The following is a 22,200-nucleotide window of genomic DNA, read 5'->3' as shown; positions in this document are numbered from 1 at the left end:
TATGAAGCCATTTAACCAAATTGTCTTTATTGAAATAGCCATCAGGAAATCGTCAACCTTACCTATGTTTGCTTATTTCCAGATTAATTTAAATGCAGATATCCTTTTGTTAAGTAAGAGATCAGGTGTGTAAACACTTCTTAAACCTATGGGTTTTCGTTTTCACACCTCCACATTCCTTTCTCCCTAATTCCTGTTCTTTGTGTTTAATTAATATGTGGAAATAAAGAAACTTGAATTTGAAAATTTGTTGCGCGCGGAGGTGGTAATGCGGGCAACAAACGATGGCAACTTGCAATGCAACATTGTTGTGCGACAAGTTGAAAGAAAATGTTGCCCGTATTACTTGGCCTTAAGAAGCAACAAGAAAAAGTACGAGCGCCGTCAAGCAAGTGCTACTGGCCAAACAAACCGTAAGAGTGGCGGGCGAGATGGTGCGATTAGCAAATCTAAAATGGCTATTGACAGCTTTCCAGGGGCGGGGGAGAAGACTCTACAAATTTTCGTATCAGAATCATCCAACAAAAATTGACGTATGATTCAGATTACCAAAAAAGTGCCAGGCTGACCAGAGTGTTCTCCCCCGCCCCTGCAGCTATCAGAACGCTTTCAGCAAAGTAACGAATAAAACAGCTTAACCAGCAATGTCGTTCAGTCTCTGCTAATTCAAACTAGTTGTGGATTTACTAGTAGGCTGACCAGAGTGTTCTCCCCCGCCCCTGCAGCTATCAGAAAGCTTTCAGCAAAGTAACGAATAAAACAGCTTAACCAGAAATGTCGTTCAGTCTTTGCTGATTTAATATTTACTAGGTCTTATAACGTTTAACTTACTAAAATACAAAATTGCATTTTTAAAAACACGGTTTACAATGGCATCACTTGACTAATTCAACGCAGGAAAAAAAAATAGGATCATTTGTTGTGAAGGAAAAAGTTCAAGAACAGGCTGACCGTTTCACAAAGTCCAATGGGTTGTTGACTCGCTGATCCAGCCCGATAGCATGTAACGCCCTGCCATATTAGGTCTGCACAGTGCTGTTCTTGCCAGATTTGAACTCTTTGCCGTTTGGGGTTCGATAATTTAACCTTTCTCAAGTCTGCTTTCACCTCTACGTTCTGTTCTATCCCAAAACAAATCAGGATACAACTGGAATTAAGTGAAATTGTAACTTCTGTTCATAGTTTGGATTTTATATAGCTAGTTTTCCCCACAGTATTGTTGGTTTTCGAATATTTCTTTTCCCATTGATTTATTTAATACTTTTTAATAGGTACTGGATTTATAGTTATTTGGCACGTTCACGTTTAAACGAGTCTTGTACTCATCCGTGTAATGTGGATGAATAAAATACCAAATTAAATACCAATACCATATCAAAGATGGCGACTAGCATGTGTACCCATAATTCTTAGCATACGAAGACCCTAAAAACGGTCATAAAAACGCACAATGTTGTTAGTGCAAGGACGAATTTCGCAAAAATATGGCGTTTCTATGTGCCTATTGGCTGTTTTAGGTTTGCAAGGTATTGTGGTAAATGTAGAGCGGCCGTTGGATTCTGGCCTCGTAGATCAGTTGATAGAGCGTCGGTGATCATAGTTTTGAATTCCACCGAGGTCAAGGATTTTTTTCTTTACCTTGTGTGCACCACATTTCCTTCAGTTTACTTTCCATTATCTTCTCGTACTCGTCTTGTCTCGCCTCGACTAGCTTTGTGGCTATTTGCGGGACAAGCAACTTATATCTGAATTTGTAGAAATAAATTGTTGTTGTTGTTGTTGTTGTTCAGTGGCATTTTAAAAATTAATGCTAGAGTTAATTTTGTCTTAACCCGTAAGACAGAGCTAACCAGTGCTACGCTGCACTCTAAGTTTCACAGGAAAGTAAAGGATCAGTTGTATTAACATCAAAGTGGTCAGTCTCACATTCATTAGGCAACTTCAAAGATGTTTCAAGCTGAGTCCAAAAAAAAGGCTTTACATTGCAGTTTTCCCAGTCAAGATAAGTTCTGTCTAGCAGAACTAGAGGCACCGTACACTTCCTGTACATAACGGGCACGACTTGATGTGAACGAATTCTGGTCAGTGCTCTCTGAAGTTCTTCTTTACACCATTCACTATCCAGAAAATCTGGTGAAAGGACCGCAATTGTTTTTCTGCTATAGTAAATAGCTTGAGTGATGTTTTCCACGATTGGTGGACCGGGAATAAAATCTCTGTAGTCTATGCAACAGACAAACTGTCGGTTTTCAAGTTCTGCTAAGAGTTCTCTGACCCAGGTGAGATCCTTCGAGCTGTAGCAGATAAAGACGTCATATTTGGCCTCGCAATCTAAAATAAATAATTTGCACAGTAACGTGAGATACAATCAATGCCAATAAACTATAATTTATTGCGTTCTCAGAAACGAGGAACGCTTCCTAATACGGATTTGAGTCGAGATTTCATGGGACTTGTCATGGATGGGTCGATGGATCTTGGGACGCACATCTGGTATTCCCCGCAGATATTTTGGCAGGGGCGGATGACATCACAAAGAGATTGGGATTGAGATTTGCCTGGTGACATCAAACGCACTCTCTAATCCAGCCTCGTTCCCAGGGTCTCTCATCTTCCAAGATGAAGACGAGAGACCCTGGGAACGAGGTTGTCTGTAATCTATGATTACTACTAGTAATAACTGCTATGGAAAATGCAGAAAGCTCTGACAAGTTATTGAAAACACCCGACTATTTCAATCGAATCTAGGGAGACCAATTTTTGCGTAAAACTAGTAAAAATCAAAGATTGGGAGTGCATTCGATGATCTCAATACCAGGATCTCTCTCCTTTGTGATGTCATTCTCCCCGCAGATGCCAGATACTTGTCCCAAGATCCATTCATTCAATCAACGTTATCCCATACAATCTCGACTCCAATCTGTATTGGGAGTGCGTTCTCCCTACGTCGAATGCAAAAATTATTATAAAAATGTTCGAGGTTCTGTATTTTCTTGAAGAAGACCCTCCCCCAAATAAGACTGGTACACATACAAATTAATGATCAGCATCCCACTATGATAAAGATGACGATGATGATGATGATGATGATGATGATGATGATAATGATGATGGTGATGTGATGATGATGATGATGATAATAATAATATCCTTAATTATCCTCTCCCTTGAGGGGGAAGTGCAACATTCTATTTCAAGGACTTTCACCCAAGAGCAGTGCATATTTGTTGTTGTATTTGTTATGCTTTGAGGTGGTGGCTTTGAAGTTTGAACAATAACATTTTTTTAATTTTAAAGTTCTGTTACTGGTGCTTAACAATGGAGGACTTATACAGAAATGCTGGAGTCTAGAGATTTATTCATGTATGGTACTCTTTCCTCCATTAACCAGTCCACCAGGAAAATTGACCAGATTGCCCCCCCCCCCCCCCCTCCCCCAAAAATAGGCCCACATCAACCCTAACCCCGCCTCGCCTTCCCTCAAAATTAACCTGTTTCCTTTTGGTTTCTATATACGACTTCTTTAACATATTCATTTTATCTGTCTAAGCAAGAAACTTACAGTCCTCAGCATGTTTCCAAATAACCTACTGTTTGTAAGTATAGAATATCTTACCTTAAGGGAGTTAGTTTGCAATTGGGATGAACAATAGTTCTGTTTCTTTCTTCTGCCCCCCCCCCCCCCCCCCACCATTTACTTTTGGATTATTTTGCTATTAGTTAATATGTTGAGTTTTGTCATTTTCTCTCATTATCATTGCAATTGTCAAATGCTTTAACCTAAACTAGTAAAAGATCCACCAAAACTTTGGACTTTTGTAAAAATCTGGGCTTAAAATCTTAGTTAATTGTAGAGAACTACAAAACAAATCCATTCCCAGCATATGCAGAGAGTTGGCATCTCTGTTTATACACTTGGTCAACTCTCACCTTGCAGATGCATGGCTATTATGGACACCCCGATAATACGGAGAGCAGTTAAATCAGCGGCAAAACTAAATTACAGACGTTTGACTGAAACAAATTCCAGCTATACAGATTCTCGCTATTTAGGGCACTAACTTGCGGTCCCAGGGGTGTCCGCAATAAAGGGAGTTGACTGTATTGTGTACAGTAAATCTTGTACAATGCACACTCACCTACTTCTGGGGGCTTTCTTACTACCCTCGAATATTGAGTGTCATTTGTTTTTCCGCACGACCCATTCTCTTCGCTCTTGGTCACTACCAGCTCACTAGGAGTTGAGAGAAGATCAAGCTGCTTTGTACTTGTAGACCTGGTTTTGTACAGAGACGGCCATAGTGTCCTCTTCTTAACACAAAACAATATCAATACAACTACTACCGCGCCAAAGACACCAAAGGCAATTCCAATGATTTCAGAAGAAGTAATGTGAGGGGAGCTGAATGTCTCTTTATCTAATGAACCAAACAAGAAAATGGTAGAACAACTTTCAGTTGGGCAAATTAACTGAAGGGGTGGGGGAAGGGGTTCTAATTGAGTGAGTTTAAGTCATTTCACTGATCCTCTATATATTTTTAGTATAAATCTAATAGCATTCTATCAGGAACACTGTACATTTATTGGCTATGCTACTCACTATCTATTCTGTTGTAGATAGTTAGTAGAGTCAGTAGCCTCACAGTGTGCAGTTGTCAACAAAATGGCCGCTGCTTCTCTGCATTTTTGAATTGTCTGCGAAGAGGATTTTAAACAGGTAATAGATTTATACCAATTTATACTATAACATCATAGTTGATTTGGGCTTACTGTTTTTGTAATTGGTTGTTTGTCAGTTTGGCTTACTGACAAATGACCAATAATATCTTGACTGCATTGACCAATCACGTTAATAACCAGAGACATATATACCAACTACTGACGTTCCACAATTCACTTGACTCTGAAGATGACTTCCACTCAGGTTGTTGAAATGTCAGTCAATGTCACCTCAAACAGTCCTTCTCAGGACTACACTCACCCAGATGATCATAATTAAATTTTACGTACTTTTAAAAAAAACATTATTATTAATTAAATGCAAAGCTAATGATCGAGAAATCAAGCTCGCAAAGATAGAGTCTCCAAAAATAAATTATTCCACTTTGAAATGAATCATCTCGTTATTAGCTGAATCCTTTTCCATTTGAAGTCCTTTTAGCTATTGATAACTACATGTACATGTGACTAGATAATATGACTATGGCTGATACCTTTTTGTGGCTCATTTTTATCCCTGGGATGTACTGAAAATTAAAAGAGAAAAGACCTCATAAGTGGCAGATTGACTTTTGTATGAAAGTGAATAGTATTATATGAAAATTCATACACTCACTGATCACTAGTTACTCTAACTTGTGATTCTGATCTACCTCTGTCAATATTCTTACTAATTTTCATGATTTCTGCGGTTTCAAAAAAAAAAACCATGAAATTTAATACTTGCAAAAAAAAGATTACACAAAATTTACACATCTGAAATTTAATAAGATATCATATTAATAACAAAACAATAAGAGTTTTAAATGTTCTGAGTTAACTGGGCCTTGTGGTGAATTGTTGTGAATTTAAAAACTGTAACTATCTGTCCTTGAAAAAATCTTTCCAATCTTGTTTTTGACTAGCACTCTTCCTCTGATTCACTATTTTCTTTAGCTTGTAATTCGGCCAAAAACCTCTTTTATTAGTATACAGTCATCAAAGTTTCCATTTGTAGGCTCCTTGTAGTTAGAGTAATTGAACCAGACCTTTGTATCTTTCCAGTATTTCCTTATTCTTGTAATAAGTGCCCTTAGCTCAAGGAAACACTGGCAAATCACAAAATTGAGTACACTTTTGCTATTTTTTCTTGCAATCACAAAAATTAATACTCAGACACGAAATTTAGCTCCCAAATTTTCGCGAAATTAAGTATGCACGAAAAATAGTAAGAATATTAGGTACGTGAGAGATACATCTGTTAGCTCCAAAACGAATAATACATACCAACTTTTAGCTCAAAGGCAGAGTTTTTTGTAATACCATCCAGAAATGCAACACAAGTGTAGTTCCCAGCATCATCAAACGTGATATTCTTGATCTCAAGTTTAGCGACCTTGGTGTTACCCTCAACATCCTCAATGTAATACAAAGTGTAATGCATCCCATCACCCTCTTTCACCGTGGAACCATTCTTTTGAAAGGAATTTTGCACATCAGGATTCTGGGTTTTACAGGTCAAGTTCACACTGCTCCCAATAATCGCAGTATTTGCACCACTGTTATCATCAAGCCCCAAGTACAATATGTATGGGCCTTTGTTTTTTTCTGTGTAAAATAAATTAATTAATTAAAAATAAATAAATCAACTTTGTTTAACATAGGTGACACTCCACAGTCTGTTTTGACTGACAAGCCTGTAGCCCTAAGATTTCGGATCGAATTTGGAAATGCTGGTTTTTGAAGAGAGGTACCAGAGTACCTGGAGAAACTCTCGGAGTCAGGACAAGAACCAACAATAAACTCAACCCACATATGACACCAAGTGAAGATATATCCAGAAATGCATGCTCATGAGATTCATGAACTGTATGATAGACATCACAGGGTGTCCCCTGACCTTAATTTTCACTAAAACACACATAATTCCCTCAAATGTGAAGTCTTATGAAAATGACAAAAAGGCCTGCTTTATATGAATTAGTACCCAAATTCAGGGCTAGGTGCATGTCTGGACATAAGTGACCATGTCCAGGAATTGGACCCAGGCCATGCTGGTGGGAGGCAAGTGCTCTCACCGCGGCACCATCCCTGCTTCCCCTAAAGAAGTAAATTAAAGAAGCAGAGAGGAACGCATGTCACATTGAATAATAATTTTGAGACTTTTGCTTCCTGCATGGACACCTAAGATAAAACTGAAAGGAAATTTCACTTGAGAGTAACAATCTAAGATCTATTACTACTGACAGTAGAGCCCCACTATCTCAAACTCCCAAAGGAAACCGAAAATCTAATTTGAGTTAGGGGGGGGGGGGGGGGAGGTTGAGTTTGTGGGATTGGTGTTGAATTTTAAGTATCCTGTTAATAATTAATAAAATATCTAATGTTGTTTTTACTACTCTTTCACAATTGCATATCACTTTCAATAATATTGGTGAAAATATAAGTTTTTTATAAGAGTTACTTACGATGCACAGACAGATGTGAGGAAGCTGTTGCTTGTCCAATCGCATTTTGTACTACACAAGTATAATTCCCTGCATCTTTGGTTGATACCATTTTTACGTGTAAAACTGTCAAGCATTCCAAAAATTCATGCCTGCTGTTATTTTGTTCCATTATTGGGACTCCATTTAAGAGCCATGTTACATTTGCAGCTAGAGTGGAAACCACTGTGCACTTGAATGTGACATCTGTTCCTTTACTGAGGTCTCTTGAAAGGCCATTGATGCGAACCTCCGGAGGCCGGGCTTTTATGGAAGATGATGAATCCGACGGTATTATTGTTCCATTACGGCAATTGAGATTTGGGGTGCCAGCATTACGTCTTTGTCTTCTAAGCACAAAATAAGCTGCAAAAGCAACAAGTTTCTTTTTTATAACATAACATTTTAATCCTGCTTCAAAACTCAAACTTTTCATGAGCCGAAGCTGATAATGACATCATAAAAACTAAATTTGTGAAATTAAGAGATTTGATGTGACATTCTGAAAGAGCTGATGAAAAATACCCACTTGCCAACTAAAATATATATAAGCAACTTATTTGTGATCTAATGATGGGATATTGATAATTTATGCCCTAATGACTTCATACAAACCATTCCAATTTTGTCTCCACCCAGGTCAGAACATTTAAAACTAATTTCTTCTGGCCTAGTACACCACAATATGCTTTGACATTATGATCTACAGAAAGATGCATTTCAGCACCTATAAATATTGTCATTCTCCATAAATCATACTCAAATAGTTCTCTGCAAACTGACTTTCTCCAAAGCCACTCCAAAGCTAGCCACAGTATGGCACTTAATACACCTTAATCTTTATATCCAATTGTAAGCAGTTGCTTGAAAGCTGACAGTGCTCCTCTTACCACTGCACACTTTCCCCCACAGCCATATATTTCCATCTTCCTTCTTTACTGTCTTATTACTTAAGCAATAATAATTATTACACTTTGTTCATGGCTATTATAGTCTGACGAGGTGTTTCGTCTCGGCCAAGAGACTCTTCAGAGACCTTCAGACTAGCCATGAACATTTCACAAGTAATTGACAATTTTTCAATTCTTTATTGTATACATTACATGTATATTTCAACTCGTGTATGTGCGGTTGGTAAATCCTTCTGCAATAAAGGGCTTGCAGACTGCTATAACATCTTGAATTTGCGAACGGGACTTTGGGCATGATGCTCAACGAAATTGCCTATAAATTCTGAAGGTCTCTGAAGAGTCCCTTGGCCGAGATGAAATGCTGTGTTAGACTATACTAGGCAGCCACGAACATCTCACAAGTACAGTATTTGACAATTTTTTCAATTCTTTAATTATTATATAAAGTGAAGGGGTGCCTGAAACAAAGCCCTAAGTGACTTCTAATAAATTACTAGATTCTCCTTCATAGTTGTCTTGTATTCGCTTGTGAAACAAAAGAAGAATTTGAACTTACATCAAAAGTCACTTAGGGTCTTATTACACGCACCCCTTCAATTACACTTTGTAAATAAAATTTAACAAAATATCGAAGTGCGAATAGAATGAACTGAACTGAACTGCACTAATGACCCCTGTGTACCAGTTACCAAGCATATACATGGCTATAATATCTCTGCTCTGGCATCTCAAGGATCAATGTTGTTTGCACTAGCTAGTCCACAATGCATTTTGAGAACTTAATGTAACTGTAAAAGATTTGTAAGATTATAATAGTTGGGTTATTACTTCTTATACTGACACCCTCGTAATTTCATTTTTCACAACAAGAAAGGATAAAGAAAGTGATATTAATTATTATTATTATTATTATTATAATTAATTATTAATTATAATTATAATTAATTATTATATATTATAGGACACAATTTGAGTAAAAAAGTGTCAACATCTCAACATCACCAAATTACAACAAGATACTGACCTGTACATGTAGCCAGTACACATGCATTTTTCATCATGCTCTTAACAGATGTTACATCAAATTCCATAATTTCACAACTTTAAATATTATTTTGTCACATTACACTCTAGGCCTCGATCTAGACGTTTCAAATCAACACAAAAGTATACAACCCAAATAATCAAGTTAGACAGCTCAGAGATTCAGGCTTTCGAATTAATTATTAAAACTTCATTCTTTGAACCAGTGAATACCATGATCAGTTGTGCAAATTATCTAGCGTGAAGTAGAGCATTATCAAAGGGAAATTTTGCGCAGAGCTTTGATAATAGTACAGTGTATAACTCTTACCAACTAAAAGATACCTGACTCAGTGTATTACGAAGAAACTATATTTATTTTATTGCCATTATTTAACTTTTTTGTTTCCCTTAGAAAAACACCGGTTAATCTAATAATCTACAGCACATGTCATATAAACAATACCTAATAATGTCATGCCTTGTGGCTTAGGAAATATCAACTTTTCTGGACCAATCAAAGCACAGAATTTTTACAATACATTTGAATCACTTTAAAAGCCTTTCAAATGTTATGATTTTAATTGAGTGAGTGAAGTTGTTATTTTTACATTACTAACCTATTTAAAGACAAAAGCTTTTAGTTAACAGACCTTAACAGTTATTGAATTACAAAAAGGTCGGTCGCCTTTGGTGTGGGAAGTAATTATTAATTTGTATCTCTTTTACAATATCAAATAGAGACTATACCATTCTACTCAAACAAGCGTATTAATGGGTTTACCTTGCGGTTACATTTTAACACACTGATTAAAAAAAAAAACAGCAAAATAAAAGTACTTTTTTGCCCTGAGGATGACTTGATTAGTCGAACACGTTTGTTTTTTTTAATATCTTTTTAACCTTTTAGTCTTGTAAATAGTAAGCTTATTGTAAAAGTACTTTTAATTTCTTTTCGATTCGCCTAGTTGACATTTAAATAACTTCAGCAAGTCACATCTACTTAATTATTAGTACCTAACCCACGTTCTCAAAGAATTTCAGGAAAGTACTTTCCATGAGTGCTGCACCTATTGAAATTCTTGGAAATTCTGATCCAGTTCTTACTGGAAAAACAACCAACGCAAAAAGCCCAGTACGTATAATTTTTATACGCAATAAACAAGGATTGTTTTCTCTCTCTAGGTGAAAATGATCTCCGTTTGAATTCAAATATTCAATCACTGATTCAATTTTTTAAAAGGTCGAGCATATTAAAAATTAAAAGGAATCGGTTTATGTAAACAAACCGCACTTCAACATTGCAATTGCACAACATTATTACCTTCAAATTATCACAAACTCTAAACGGAAAGAATGAACAAATAGCAACCGAAAAAACGCAAGAATAAGATATCAAACTTATGAAGCAAGACAGACTAGTAGAGCAAAAGGCTCACCTTTTCTACACTTCTCATAGCAAAGAGCTTTCCCATCTTCATATTTCCGATCACGAGTACACGATTTCACAGTCACGTTCAGTTGAAATCCATTCCTTCGCGCAGACTTCATACAGGAACAAGAAACCGTTTCAGGATGACAGTTTGGTTCAAGATCCACATGTTTCGAGCCAACAGAGACGAATTTGAGGGCAACGACAGTGAAAATCAAGAAAATTTTGAGCCCCATTGAACTGTGCAGATTCTTTCAGGCGTTTTTGCGCGAGACGTGCCTTCCGTCAGCAAGTGGACTTACCATAGCAGAGAGGAAATCGTCTTATCGAAACGTTTCTTCAATGGAAACTCCCCTAAAATATAAGGTTCCCTTTCAGAGTCGAATCAGAGTGAGATATATACTCACGATACAACGAATATAATTTGAACTTTAAAGCGAAAGTGACGCAAATTAATAGGAAACCGATTATTTTTGCCGCCACTCCTCGGGAGCGGAAGTTGGTAATCGTTTTCCAAATTTGGAACTTTACCCGGAAGTGCTTTGTCCAATTTTGCATACGTAAAATATTTACGCCCCACTGACTTTGCAACAAATTTCATTTTAATAGGCATTTTTTGCTTTAATACTATATCTCCCTTCTACTTTTACTACGGTGAGTTTGATAATACTTTATTCGAATAAATATAGGTGATTTACGCGTAAATCGATTGCCCATTATTTCCTGTTTCGATTGCCGCCCATAGTCACCAGAGCCCGCTTTTCTTTTGGTCAGCACCAAAACAAAAAAAGTGCAATAAGCGGGGCGTTAATTTCCGCGAAGTTATTAAATCTCTGTTATCTGTACCAAGAAAAGCCTCCCACACAGTCGTTTTAAGGGACTCGTATTAACTCCTCCCTGAGTCCCCTAAAAATGACTGCGTGGGAGGCTATACCAAGAATTGTTGGACGACGAAAATTCGGATAAGTAATTTAGGTTTGCTCCTATTATCATCATTACTCAGCAAATCTTTTCCGTGTACAATATTTAGGACAACAGGACATGTTCTTTCATGTTCTTACTTTATAGAACGCTAGACCTACACGTACACTCGGGAGAACGTTGCATGGCAACCCGCGCCCGGCTTCTCTCCGCGGAGAGAAGCGACAGCCGGAAATACGTCTGCGTTAGCAGGCTAAATATATAGGAGACTAAAATTTAAACTGAAAAAACGTTCGAAACACTATAATTATTATCACAAACAGAGTGTGGTAAGCTTGTGGCACGCCTTTCAAACAGAAACCAGAAAACAAAAGTATGAGTTACTATTCTCGTCAATAACTGCGAGGTTCTTTCTTCTATTTAATCTTTCATCCGTAGTTCAAATATATGCTTCATATTATATTCATATTCACTGAAGTTTCTCTCGTCTCCCTTTATTACATCTTCCCACCGAACGTTACCATTCCGAAGCCTGGAAAAAAGTTAACCGTTATGTCGAGTAAAGGTTTCAAAGAATTTCCATTTGTCATTTTTAAAAATTAAAAAAAAATTATTATGGAACCAACTTTTTCCACGGAGATTCTCTCCTTCTTTCTTTGTTCAGTTTCATTCTCTCTTTCTTTCTTTCTTTCTTTCTTTCTTTCTTTCTTTCTTTCTTTCTTTCTTTCTTTCTTTCTTTCTTTCTTTATTTCTTTCTTTCTTTCTTTCTTTCTTTCTTTCTTTATTTCTTTCTTTCTTTCTTTCTTTCTTTCTTTCTTTCTTTCTTTCTTTCTTTATGCCTTCCTTCCTTCCTTCCTTCCTTCCTTCCTTCCTTCCTTCCTTCCTTCCTTCCTTTCTTCTTTCCTTCCTTCCATCAAACGGCAAACATTTTAATCGGCTTACACCAGTGGCCATGATTCGTAGTCTTGTACACATATATACACCCCCAGACTTTAATTTCCGCGCCCGTGAACAGGCTCCCAAGTGGGGTATAGGGCGGAAAGAAAAATTGGCCATGGGGGACGGGCGATCGCGAGCGGAGCGTGGTATAGGGGTGCCCCACCCCCTTTCCCGAGCTCGATTTTTGTCTTTGCCTTCTACCCCACTTGGGATCGGGAGCCTCTTCACAGGCTACGTCACGCTATCATGTGGCTAGCTTATTATATTTCTCAGCTCTTTGCGTCTTTACGTCTTTACGTCTCTTTACCTCTTTACAGGTGTAACAGGAATCTTTCCAACCCATTTTGATCATGTCTGAGTTATACAGCTACCCCAACCATCAAACCAAGAGATTTCAGAACTTTGAGGTGGGTAAAGGAAAGCCCACTGAGGGAGTATTTTACTTTCGCTAGACTCCCACCGTATTCGAAAGCCTCTCAGCTTCGTTGGCGGACTAAACGACGGACGGGGATACTCTAAACATTTTGGGGTGAGGGTGTGAAGCCCTGAAAACCAGACCAACTTCAGCTGCATTTTGCAACCCTATTCTAGACCAAAGAGCAAACTTCCTGGTCTATCCCAGACTCGCTATTTTCCAGAAACTTGTTCACTATCACAGTCCAGCAAAAACCAAATGTCCTTACGTGTACAACAACAACTACAACACGTTTTTTTTTTAAGTGTAAATTCCCGGGAAACCTAGTCTAGACTAGATCTAAATTTTTGAAGCAACTAATCAAATTTTTGGAAAATAACACCCTATTCTAGACCAAACCCTCTGTTTTTTATACCCTGTGCCAGTCTACAAGAGATCCGGCACCACCCATCGGTTTGTCACTATGGTTTTGAGGATTTTAATTGAAAACCCTACCCTCCACAACGGCACATAACTTATGGACGTTAAAAATAAGAAATTCCCGATTAAGGATGTACAGTCGCAGTCAGCAAAGTAACTGATTACAAAAAGAAATACATCGAAATCCCTTCAGGTTAAACATCAAATTTTATTTTTAAAAAAAGTAAGCCAGCCGAGGAAAGAAAGTCAACAGAGAAAAAAATGTGTGTCAGCGGTTTTTGATCAGCCGGTCATGCTCTTTATCCATCGTAATGTACCGTGGGCGTGGTCCTTAAAAATAAGACGAAATTGCACTAATTAGCAACGAAAAGAGCTTTTCCGATTTTCTAGGAGCGAATTACATAAGCCTACTGGAGGACATTGGTAGAATTTTGTCCACCGATCCAAGACAATTTTTCCCTCCCCTACCCCTCCGAATTTCAGTTTTCTAAGATGCTCCCTCAATTCCTCCACCCCCCCCCCCCCCACCCCTCCTTACGCCTTAAAGAGAAAATGAAAAGGGATTACAATTTTAACCTTGTCACCACGGACATTTGCTACAATAGTGATCAGGCCGCTTTATTTTTCATGTAATTCCCGCCCCTTTGACCAGTGTCCCCCCTCCCCCATCACACACACCCACACGCACGAACAGTACCCTGCGAGTACTGCCCGGCTGTCATCAGTTCCCGTCGGAAGCAATGACGAGTAAATACAATTAAGTTCCCTTGTGGGAATAGAGTGGCAAAAATATTAGTCTGCAAGCAATCTCTCTAACTGGAGTCTCACGCAAGACATATTATTGGGGCGCGAGCGGCGAGGGAATCGAACCGTGGCTATTTTCGCTCGCCGCTCGCGCCCTCACTTGAGACCCCAGATTGGAGAGCTTGCTTGCAGGCTACTAAAATATTTGATTAAATTCCAAACGTTTCAGACTCAGCCTTTAATAAGCTAGACGTAAGGAAGAAAAGACAAAAATGTACTTTCGAGAGTGCTTTTTTTTTGTAGCTAGGGAACCCTGCATCAATCGAAATAATGCATTCTAGTTAAAAAAAAAAAAGGAATTAAAACTCAACCTGTGCAGGATGGATCGTTCGATCACTGTACCAGTGTTCCATTGTCCACAGCGGCTAACTGAAGGCTTTGGCCTGAATGTTCGTCAGAGTGAACTTTAGGATAAGGAACTGAAAGAGGTTAAATATGTTTATTAGGGAATGCGCTGACTGAATAACTAGCTGACTGACCGACTAAAGGACTAACTCTCCAACCGACCGGAAGACCGATGAGCGTTCGACTAGTTGACAGACTGACCGATAGCACATGCCTGACTGCATGACTGAGTTACCGACCGACCGACCGACCGACCGACCGACTGACTAAGTGACTGACTGACTGACTGACTGACTGACTGACCGACTGGTTGATAAACCGGCCAACTAATTGATGTTACACTGACCGACTGACTGACTGACTGACTGACTGTCTGACTGACTGTTCAACTCACTGATTAACTGTTAGACTGTTAGACTGATAGACGGATTGACTGACTGTGACTGATCATGACTGACTGATTGTTAGATCGACTTAATGGTGACTGGTAGACTAACCGTCTGATTGACTGTCAGACTCACTAAAAGACCGACTTATAGAATGATAGACCAACTGTCTTACAGACTTACCAACTCATCAAGTAACTACTACTATCTGAATGACTGATTGTTTGAAAGCTTTTGAATGACCGGCTGGTTGCACACGAGTATGGTTTCTTGACTCACTCAATTGACAATTTTCAGGTGTTTATGTAAATGGCGAACAAACTAAGGCATTGCTATCAACTTGTTCAAAAACTGGAACAAGAGCTTTTAAGCAAGAATACTAGTCCTGAAGGAAAATTTTGATAATTTTTGTTATTTGTCGTACATACAAAAGTGTCAAACTTTACATAGCTCATTAATAATTCATAAAGAGAAAACCAAGAACATAACTACTCCGAAGGAGGTTTGGAAATGTGATCTTAATATAAAATTTATCGAACATTTGCTTTGGATTTCTAGTTTGAGAAGCTTTATCAAACGTTCGAAAGAGTGCCGTTTTCTGAGCCGAGTCGGACGTTTTTAACCAACTTCGAAGCGTTTGGATGAAATACTTTTCCTCCAGTTACGTCAAATAAATGTGGCCTCATCATAGCCTCGTTCCCAGGGTCCTCTCTCTTTCTTCCTGGGAACGAGGTTAGCTTCATCAAGAAAGGCTGCTTGTGTACAACCACTCTTACTGACTGATCGATGGACAAATTTAAGAACGGACACGAATAAACAAACCGAAGAAAAAACAAAGGAGAAAATAAAATCTTCACGCACAAACACGATGTTACTTTACCCTATTTTTTTTTTCAGGAATCTATTGTAACTGTTTAAAATTGTAGCGTATCTTGCCACAGGGTTAGTCTCAAACATACCCTGAGAAAGAAAGGCCGTGCCTTTCGAAATATTGGAAAATATACTTCCCTGACCGTGAAATCAGCCTTGCTCCTTTTTTTAGATTATTTACTTTAACTTTGACTGATGGCGTGGGAAAGTAAAATGAATATCCTTACCTAACTTATCGTAACGTTGCCTGGTCGTCCACCTACTGTTCTAATTTGAACTGTATTTATCTTTTGCAGAAGCGCATCTGTTGCTGATAACGAAAGCTGATTATCTAGCTAATTCCGCCACTTTATTTAACCAACTTTTAGTTCTTGACAGGCGTTACAATTTTGTCTATCGCTGCCTTTCTGTATTCGTATCATAATAGTCTTTTGCCTAATAGCTTTCGTAGTCTCTTCACAACTAGTCAACAGGTCCATCAGTGAGAACTCGAATTGTCTCTCACTACAGATCACAGTTTTGTAGAACGAATATTTAACAGTTCAGCATCCTTTTTCAAGGGCTTAAAATCTGGAATTCATGGTTCATGGTTCATTTATTTCACACTATTTACATAAAATTAACATAGAAAGAAAAGTATAGTTACAACATTCACTGCCCGTTGCACTAAGTTCACCGTCCATTTGTTTTTTTTTTTTTTTTTTTTACTAAACAATATCTCATTGAAAGCTGCTTTGTGACGTAAGTTCGATGTGTGTTGTTTTTACTTCTCTTTGTTCACTCTGTATTAATCCACGTTTTAATTAACATGTCTCAGGAAGTCTGTTTATATAAGCTTATGTAGCTTCATTAGCCTTCCTTGTCACATCTGCCGATATGTAATTATCGCCGATTTCTGTTCAACCTGCTTTATATGATCTGTTTATGTGGGTGACTAAATAAACTAAATAAAAAGGGGAAAAAATAAGCCCCTGTGTGACGTAAATGGGAGGTTACAAACCTGTTTTTAGAGTAAGTGTCTTCATGTCAGATTTTCCAGCTTTGTATGCAAAGCAAGTGAAAACCCCCTCGTCTTTCTTGGTGACATTTGTGATTTCAAGAGTTCCCTCCAGTCCGTTTCTCCCATAGCCTTTAAACGTGTACGTAAATCGTCCTCCTTCTCTAATTGGGACACCAGACTTGAGGAAGATCCCCACTTCGGCGTTGTCCATTTTGCAAGTCAAGTTAATCGTGCTTCCGATGTAAGCAACGCTGGTTTTCTGAAGGCTGAAGTATTTGATAGTGGGCTGATTTGCATTTTTCCCTAAAAGAGAAAGTATACGGGTTAAAAGCTAGCAAGTTAGTGCAAAACTGGCTCGAAAAAGTTAGCGTTCGATTGCTGAGCGTCGGACGGCATTCGGTCGAGTTGAAAGTCATTGAGCACGGATGAAGGCGAGTCTGCATTCCTTACTGGTCATGTTACCAGGCTTACACCAAAAACTTTGTTTTTATATTGGAGCCAAAACTACGAGAAAATTAATTTTGCCTTTGTTAAACATAGCAGGCCTATCAACAGAAATTTTAATCACATTCATTGTTAATAGAAATCAGTATAGTACGTATTAAAGGGTAGGGGGCCAAGAAATAGACACGCACGAAAAACTATGAAAACTGAGGCTATTACACCCTCTCTGCGCACCCGCGATCAACTAGTATCATTCGGAAAGATCCCCTTCAGGCTGGGCCTTTATAGACCGCATTGCCATGTATGAGTTGGTTGTCTTGGACTGCTAGCCACCTAGGCCGAAAGTGTCTTTGATCGATCTACCACATGACAAATCAAATATGCTAAGTTGCGGTGGCGAGAGGATCCTACCGCGTTTTAAATCCTCCCACTGGACATAGAATTTATCTTGGTAAAAGAGATGAAATGAACGTTTACTTACTTTCTTGTTTGATCACCATACTTGCAGCTATGTTGGCGAGTAAAATAACGAGGGTGATATTGCGTAGTATTACACCTCTCTCCATCTTCAATGTGTTCTGCGCACTTGGTCAGCAAGTCCAACTTCTTCGTAAATTGCCTTAACTGTGATTGAACAGGGTGCTTGGACAGAAAAGAGGCCCATTTATATACAATTTTCAAGGCATCCGCTTCTTCTTTGAATGCGTGGGATTTCTTAATTGGGGCAAGTTTATGCTTACAACCAACTTGACTTCCTTTAAGGTTTTAGTTGGATGTAACGAACAGTCATTGCTAAATAAAACTGAGGGCAATTCTACATGCTTTTCATCTCTTCAATCATGCGGTGTTCCCCTGCAGGGCAGAAGAAACTAAGAAAGTGAGTTGTGCTCTTCGTTACAACGAGTTTCTTGTTTCAAAGTATCGTCAAAAAGGTGTCATCTGCGTTCTGGGATAAAGTTTTGCGGTTTTTTCAGGATACCAAAAAAAAGTCGCTAGAATCACGAAAGATCGAAATTCTGTCACCAATATAAATAGCAAGGCCTAATTTTGATCAAGGACGCTAATTCTGGGGGATATATTTCTAGTATTCCCAAAAAAGGTAGCAAGAATACACTAAAAGAGCCGTTTTTCGGCAAAGCTAATTAGAAACCGAAAGTTAAAAGACTGACTTATTGAGTCAAAAGAAATTTAAAACATCAAAAGTACTGATTATGGAAATGAATACATTATGTACAAAAGAAGGAGATATGATTTCGGGTGAAACCCAAAATATGTCCAAGCACTCTGGTAACAGAGCTTAAGTTTCAACAAAATGATGGATGTTAAGTTATCATTAGTACAATGAATTGATACGAAAACAAAAGACAATGTTTTCGACAATATTTTGATATATAGCTTAGAGTTTCGACAAAGAATCAGTGCACACGAACAGTAATTGTCTGTATCTGCGCATGTCTCATCGCTGGTGTGAAGTGAAGGGAAGACAAAGCTCGTTTTTTTCCGTTACCTCGTACTTGATCGGATAGTCATGCTTATCATTAGCAGGTACAACATAATGATATAACGATCATCCGGTTTAAGGGGGTATTACAGAGGTGTTAGGATAGGATATTGTTTTCATTTTCGAGCAGAAAGAAAAACGGATTAATGAATTTTGATTTTCATGACACATCATTTCTACGGATACAAGCCAACAAAGTTTCTAAGCCGAATTATCCATGATTCCTAAATACGTTTTATCGATTAAACAATTTGTAGAGATCTTTAAGCATGCAGATTTTGACCAGTATTAATCGTGCTATACTATACATTCACTTCCCACACATTTCCGGAGAAAACCAAAGATTTTTCGAGCGATTGCGATGGATATCCGAAGATTGCGCATCCTCTTTTGCAAGACTATCGGCAAGCATTTCCGACAACTTTCTCGACTGCGATATTTAACGAGTGATCTATTTGATGTTTTTAGCTCAGAATAGTTTAATCAAATTATTTAGTTTAACATCGAGGCGCTGAAATATTAACTTAGTAGAGAATTTGTTTTAGATCAGCCAGAATCCAATTTAACTCAGGCTCCAACCACGCAAAAAAAAAAAAAAAAAAAAGAAGTCGCAGTTAGCGTTAAGTGACGAAGGAGGACAATGGCTTATCTCCATAATGTTGGCTTATGACCAGACTTAAATTCTCACAATGCTGATACAGCGAACACAGTACCGTTTGTACTATTCGCGAATCGCCGTTCTATGTAGTTACTGTCTAATCACGCAATAAGAAAAAGGATGATTTCCGTGATCTACGTTTCTTGAAGAATACGAATTAAATACAATAAATGCTTCTATCTCGTTAAGCGATCTGTTCATTGAGGGTTGGAAAAAACTCGATTGCGTGAAAATGAAAAATAAGTGTCTCCTCGACAGAAAAGAATGACACGCATTGCTCTGTGTCTATATGCGATATGCATGGTTACATCCATGACCTCAGCTGATGGAGTATTTTCCCGGGAAATGGTGTCATGAACTTCCGGTCCTCGCTGTAACGGAAGTGATAGATATCTGAAACAGTCTATTTCCGGTCATCATGATTATGCTATAAGTCACTTACCTTGCAAGTCCCTTTAAAAGGTTAAAAAGAGAAAGCAGATTTTTCATTTGACTTATAGCAAACCAAGGGCTATTTATCACTCAGTCAGTGAGAACGACTTTGTGGCGATAAAACCCGCGATACGATAGTTATGATTACAAATGCGAAGCAAAAGAAGCCGTATGGCAGTCTGATCTCCAACCCCGTTCATGGGTATTTTTTCTTTTTATATGCGAGACCAAGAAGGTAAGGAATTAGAAAACAAACTCTGCATTTGAAGAAGGTGGTCTTCGCTTCAGACAGCTGCAACATAAGCAATCACATGCTCTGATCAAGTACTCACTGGAACCGTCCTAATGAATTATCGTGGGTTGGTTGCCTCCCACGCGTGTTTGAAGAGGATAGTACGACTCTTCTGAAAACACTTGAACTGCGTAAGACATTAAAGGAGTAGTCGATGGTCAAAGGATAGAAGATATATCAAGCTCGCCCGTGGCCATGTGAGACAGTCTGAATAAATACAATACGGACCTTTAACAACCGCAACGCCAACACAAAGGTCACTTCAACTTTTTGAACTTTTTGCGATTTTTCCAATTCTTTCAATTTGTGTAACCTAGCCGAAGTATCCAGGAACTGAATTGGTAGGAACGGTGATCACATTGTTAAAGAACATGAAACAAAATAAAAATCACCGTCGTGTGGTCCTGTTCTCCGTCCAGTTTCACGTTGCTGTTTTACAGAGGACGGCAAAAAATGAACCAGAATTCATAAGGCACGCCGCGCAGAACGATTGATTTGGCCATTAAATCCTATTGTCTTTTGACATCCTCGTTGAAGTGGCCGTCATTGCTCCGCTGAAGGCCCCTGGTCGGGGTTAAAAGCGGCTCTAAGCGCGCCTCTGTGAAACAGCTACCCTTGGCTGCCTAAGGAATAAGGTGTGCGCATGCGTGAAGGGTGCTTAGCGCATGTGCGGTAGTGTTTACAGTGACTTGACACTTGAATGAATGAACATTATTTAAGTGTCAGAGTATTTATCTTGCTAGCTATCGGTAATTATGGACACTTTTTAAAAAGGTGAAGTGTTAAGAGGTTTTTGACCTCTTGTTAAAAATTCTAAAACAAAGAGAGGAAAGAAATCAACTCTATTCTTGAAGGAACAACTCGTGATCTTGACTAACGCATTTTGGAAACAAGAATGCGAGAACTTGAAAAACATTAGCCTAACATTTTCAAGTTTCAATCAGACCTGTTGTCTCTGGCCAGAGGCACTAATCAACAGTTTTATTGCACTGGGGTGATAATTTATAAGAAATCTAGGCAACTAGCTTTTTGTTTCTGTTGAGAAACATTTTTGGGTTTTGAAATGACATCAAATTCGCGTGATACTTCCCCTTTAACAAGACCTGCGTAAGTCCGACCGTTTTGAGCAATCTAGAAATACTAAGCGAATTTATGGATGGTTGGACCCCGAACAATGTTGCTTGTGAACAAATCTTTGAACAAGCCTGCCCGGAAAAAAGTTGGAAGCAGACACTCCCTGAAAGAAATTATTTCCCAAGGGTGTGAAGTGTGCACACCCTTGGGGGGGGGGGGGGGGAAGAATGTGAAGACATGCCACGACCTCACCGCCTTCGACAACAAATAAACATCCATACATTGAATGCTTTGTAACAGTTTATTTGAACTCTCGTCTTCCATTTTTCCAAGTAAAAGATTGCCCCCCACTTCAAATTTTAATATGACACGAGGGATCCTATTCTAGCGCATGAAAAGGTAAAAGAAATATCAAAATTCTATTCACCCGACTTCCAGCTCACAGTTTTATCGTTTACCCCGGAAGGTATTTTGAAACTGTGGCGTGAAACGACAAACAAAATTGTCGATCCTCCTAAGAGCTACGGTGGAAATGGATTGCAACATAAAAACAATAGACCGACTCAACTTCTTACATTTCTGTTAACGTTTCTTAGAAAAACGGTGAAAACCAGACTTGTTCCCGTACGTAGCTCGATTTCAAGACGGCGGGTTATTGCAAGTCTGAACTTTTTAGTTAAGACGTGGTAGATTGTGGGAAATCTGAAGTCTTTTTCTCCGCACTTCCCAGAATACCATTTTCACTGCAACCGAACACTACCTAGCGCTCATTAATAAGGAAGGGAAGCGAGCCTGGTTAAAAATAACGTCGCTTTTCTCTCGGTCTCTTTGGAGTTCTGAACAGAAGTGAGGTTTGAAAAAGAACTTCGAACATAAGCGACGTTTTCCTCGTGATAAATTACGCCTTCTTCCGAAGCTTAAAATCACCTTTAAAAGCAAATTTATAATTTAAGTAGCGAAAGAGGTTCAAAATTTTAGGGCTCAAGAGCGAGCTGCATGTATCCTTAACCCTTTAAGCCCTAACAATGATCAGCATCAAATTTCTCCTTGTAATATCAATGCTTATTCAATCCCTGAGGTCATGAGAATTTAGGATATCATCACCCAAGATGAATTTTCTTAATATTTTGATAACTTCTCCTCAAAACT

At 38.5% G+C, this 22,200-nt stretch overlaps 1 protein-coding gene across 1 annotated transcript; it reads right to left on the bottom strand.

Moving 5' to 3' along the window:
* Positions 1-764: 764 nt before the first annotated feature.
* Positions 765-17,900, bottom strand: LOC146472217 (uncharacterized). The gene is made up of 9 exons (XM_085119517.1): positions 17,576-17,900; positions 16,651-16,953; positions 14,392-14,468; positions 10,558-10,801; positions 7,167-7,550; positions 5,986-6,306; positions 5,214-5,246; positions 4,140-4,418; positions 765-2,331 (listed from the first exon to the last, which is right to left on the bottom strand). The coding sequence occupies exons 1-9, from the start codon at positions 17,658-17,660 to the stop codon at positions 1,868-1,870; spliced, it is 2,190 nt and encodes a 729-aa protein (XP_084975643.1). The 5' UTR covers positions 17,661-17,900; the 3' UTR covers positions 765-1,867.
* Positions 17,901-22,200: the final 4,300 nt, after the last annotated feature.

The sequence above is a fragment of the Pavona decussata genome, unplaced genomic scaffold, assembly GCF_977016875.1.
Source record: "Pavona decussata unplaced genomic scaffold, jaPavDecu1.1 SCAFFOLD_100, whole genome shotgun sequence".
NCBI classification, from domain to species: Eukaryota; Metazoa; Cnidaria; class Anthozoa; order Scleractinia; family Agariciidae; genus Pavona; species Pavona decussata.
This window is presented reverse-complemented; position numbering and strand designations above follow the sequence as displayed.

Coding starts and splice junctions, on each gene's coding strand:
- LOC146472217 (XM_085119517.1), bottom strand. CDS start 17,660: ATGGAGAGAGGTGTAATACTACGCAATATCACCCTCGTTATTTTACTC. Junction 5,247..5,985: donor TGCCTTTGAGCTAAAAGTTG/GTATGTATTATT, acceptor TTTAATTTTCAG/TACATCCCAGGGATAAAAAT. Junction 2,332..4,139: donor AAGAAAGCCCCCAGAAGTAG/GTGAGTGTGCAT, acceptor TATTTATTTTAG/ATTGCGAGGCCAAATATGAC.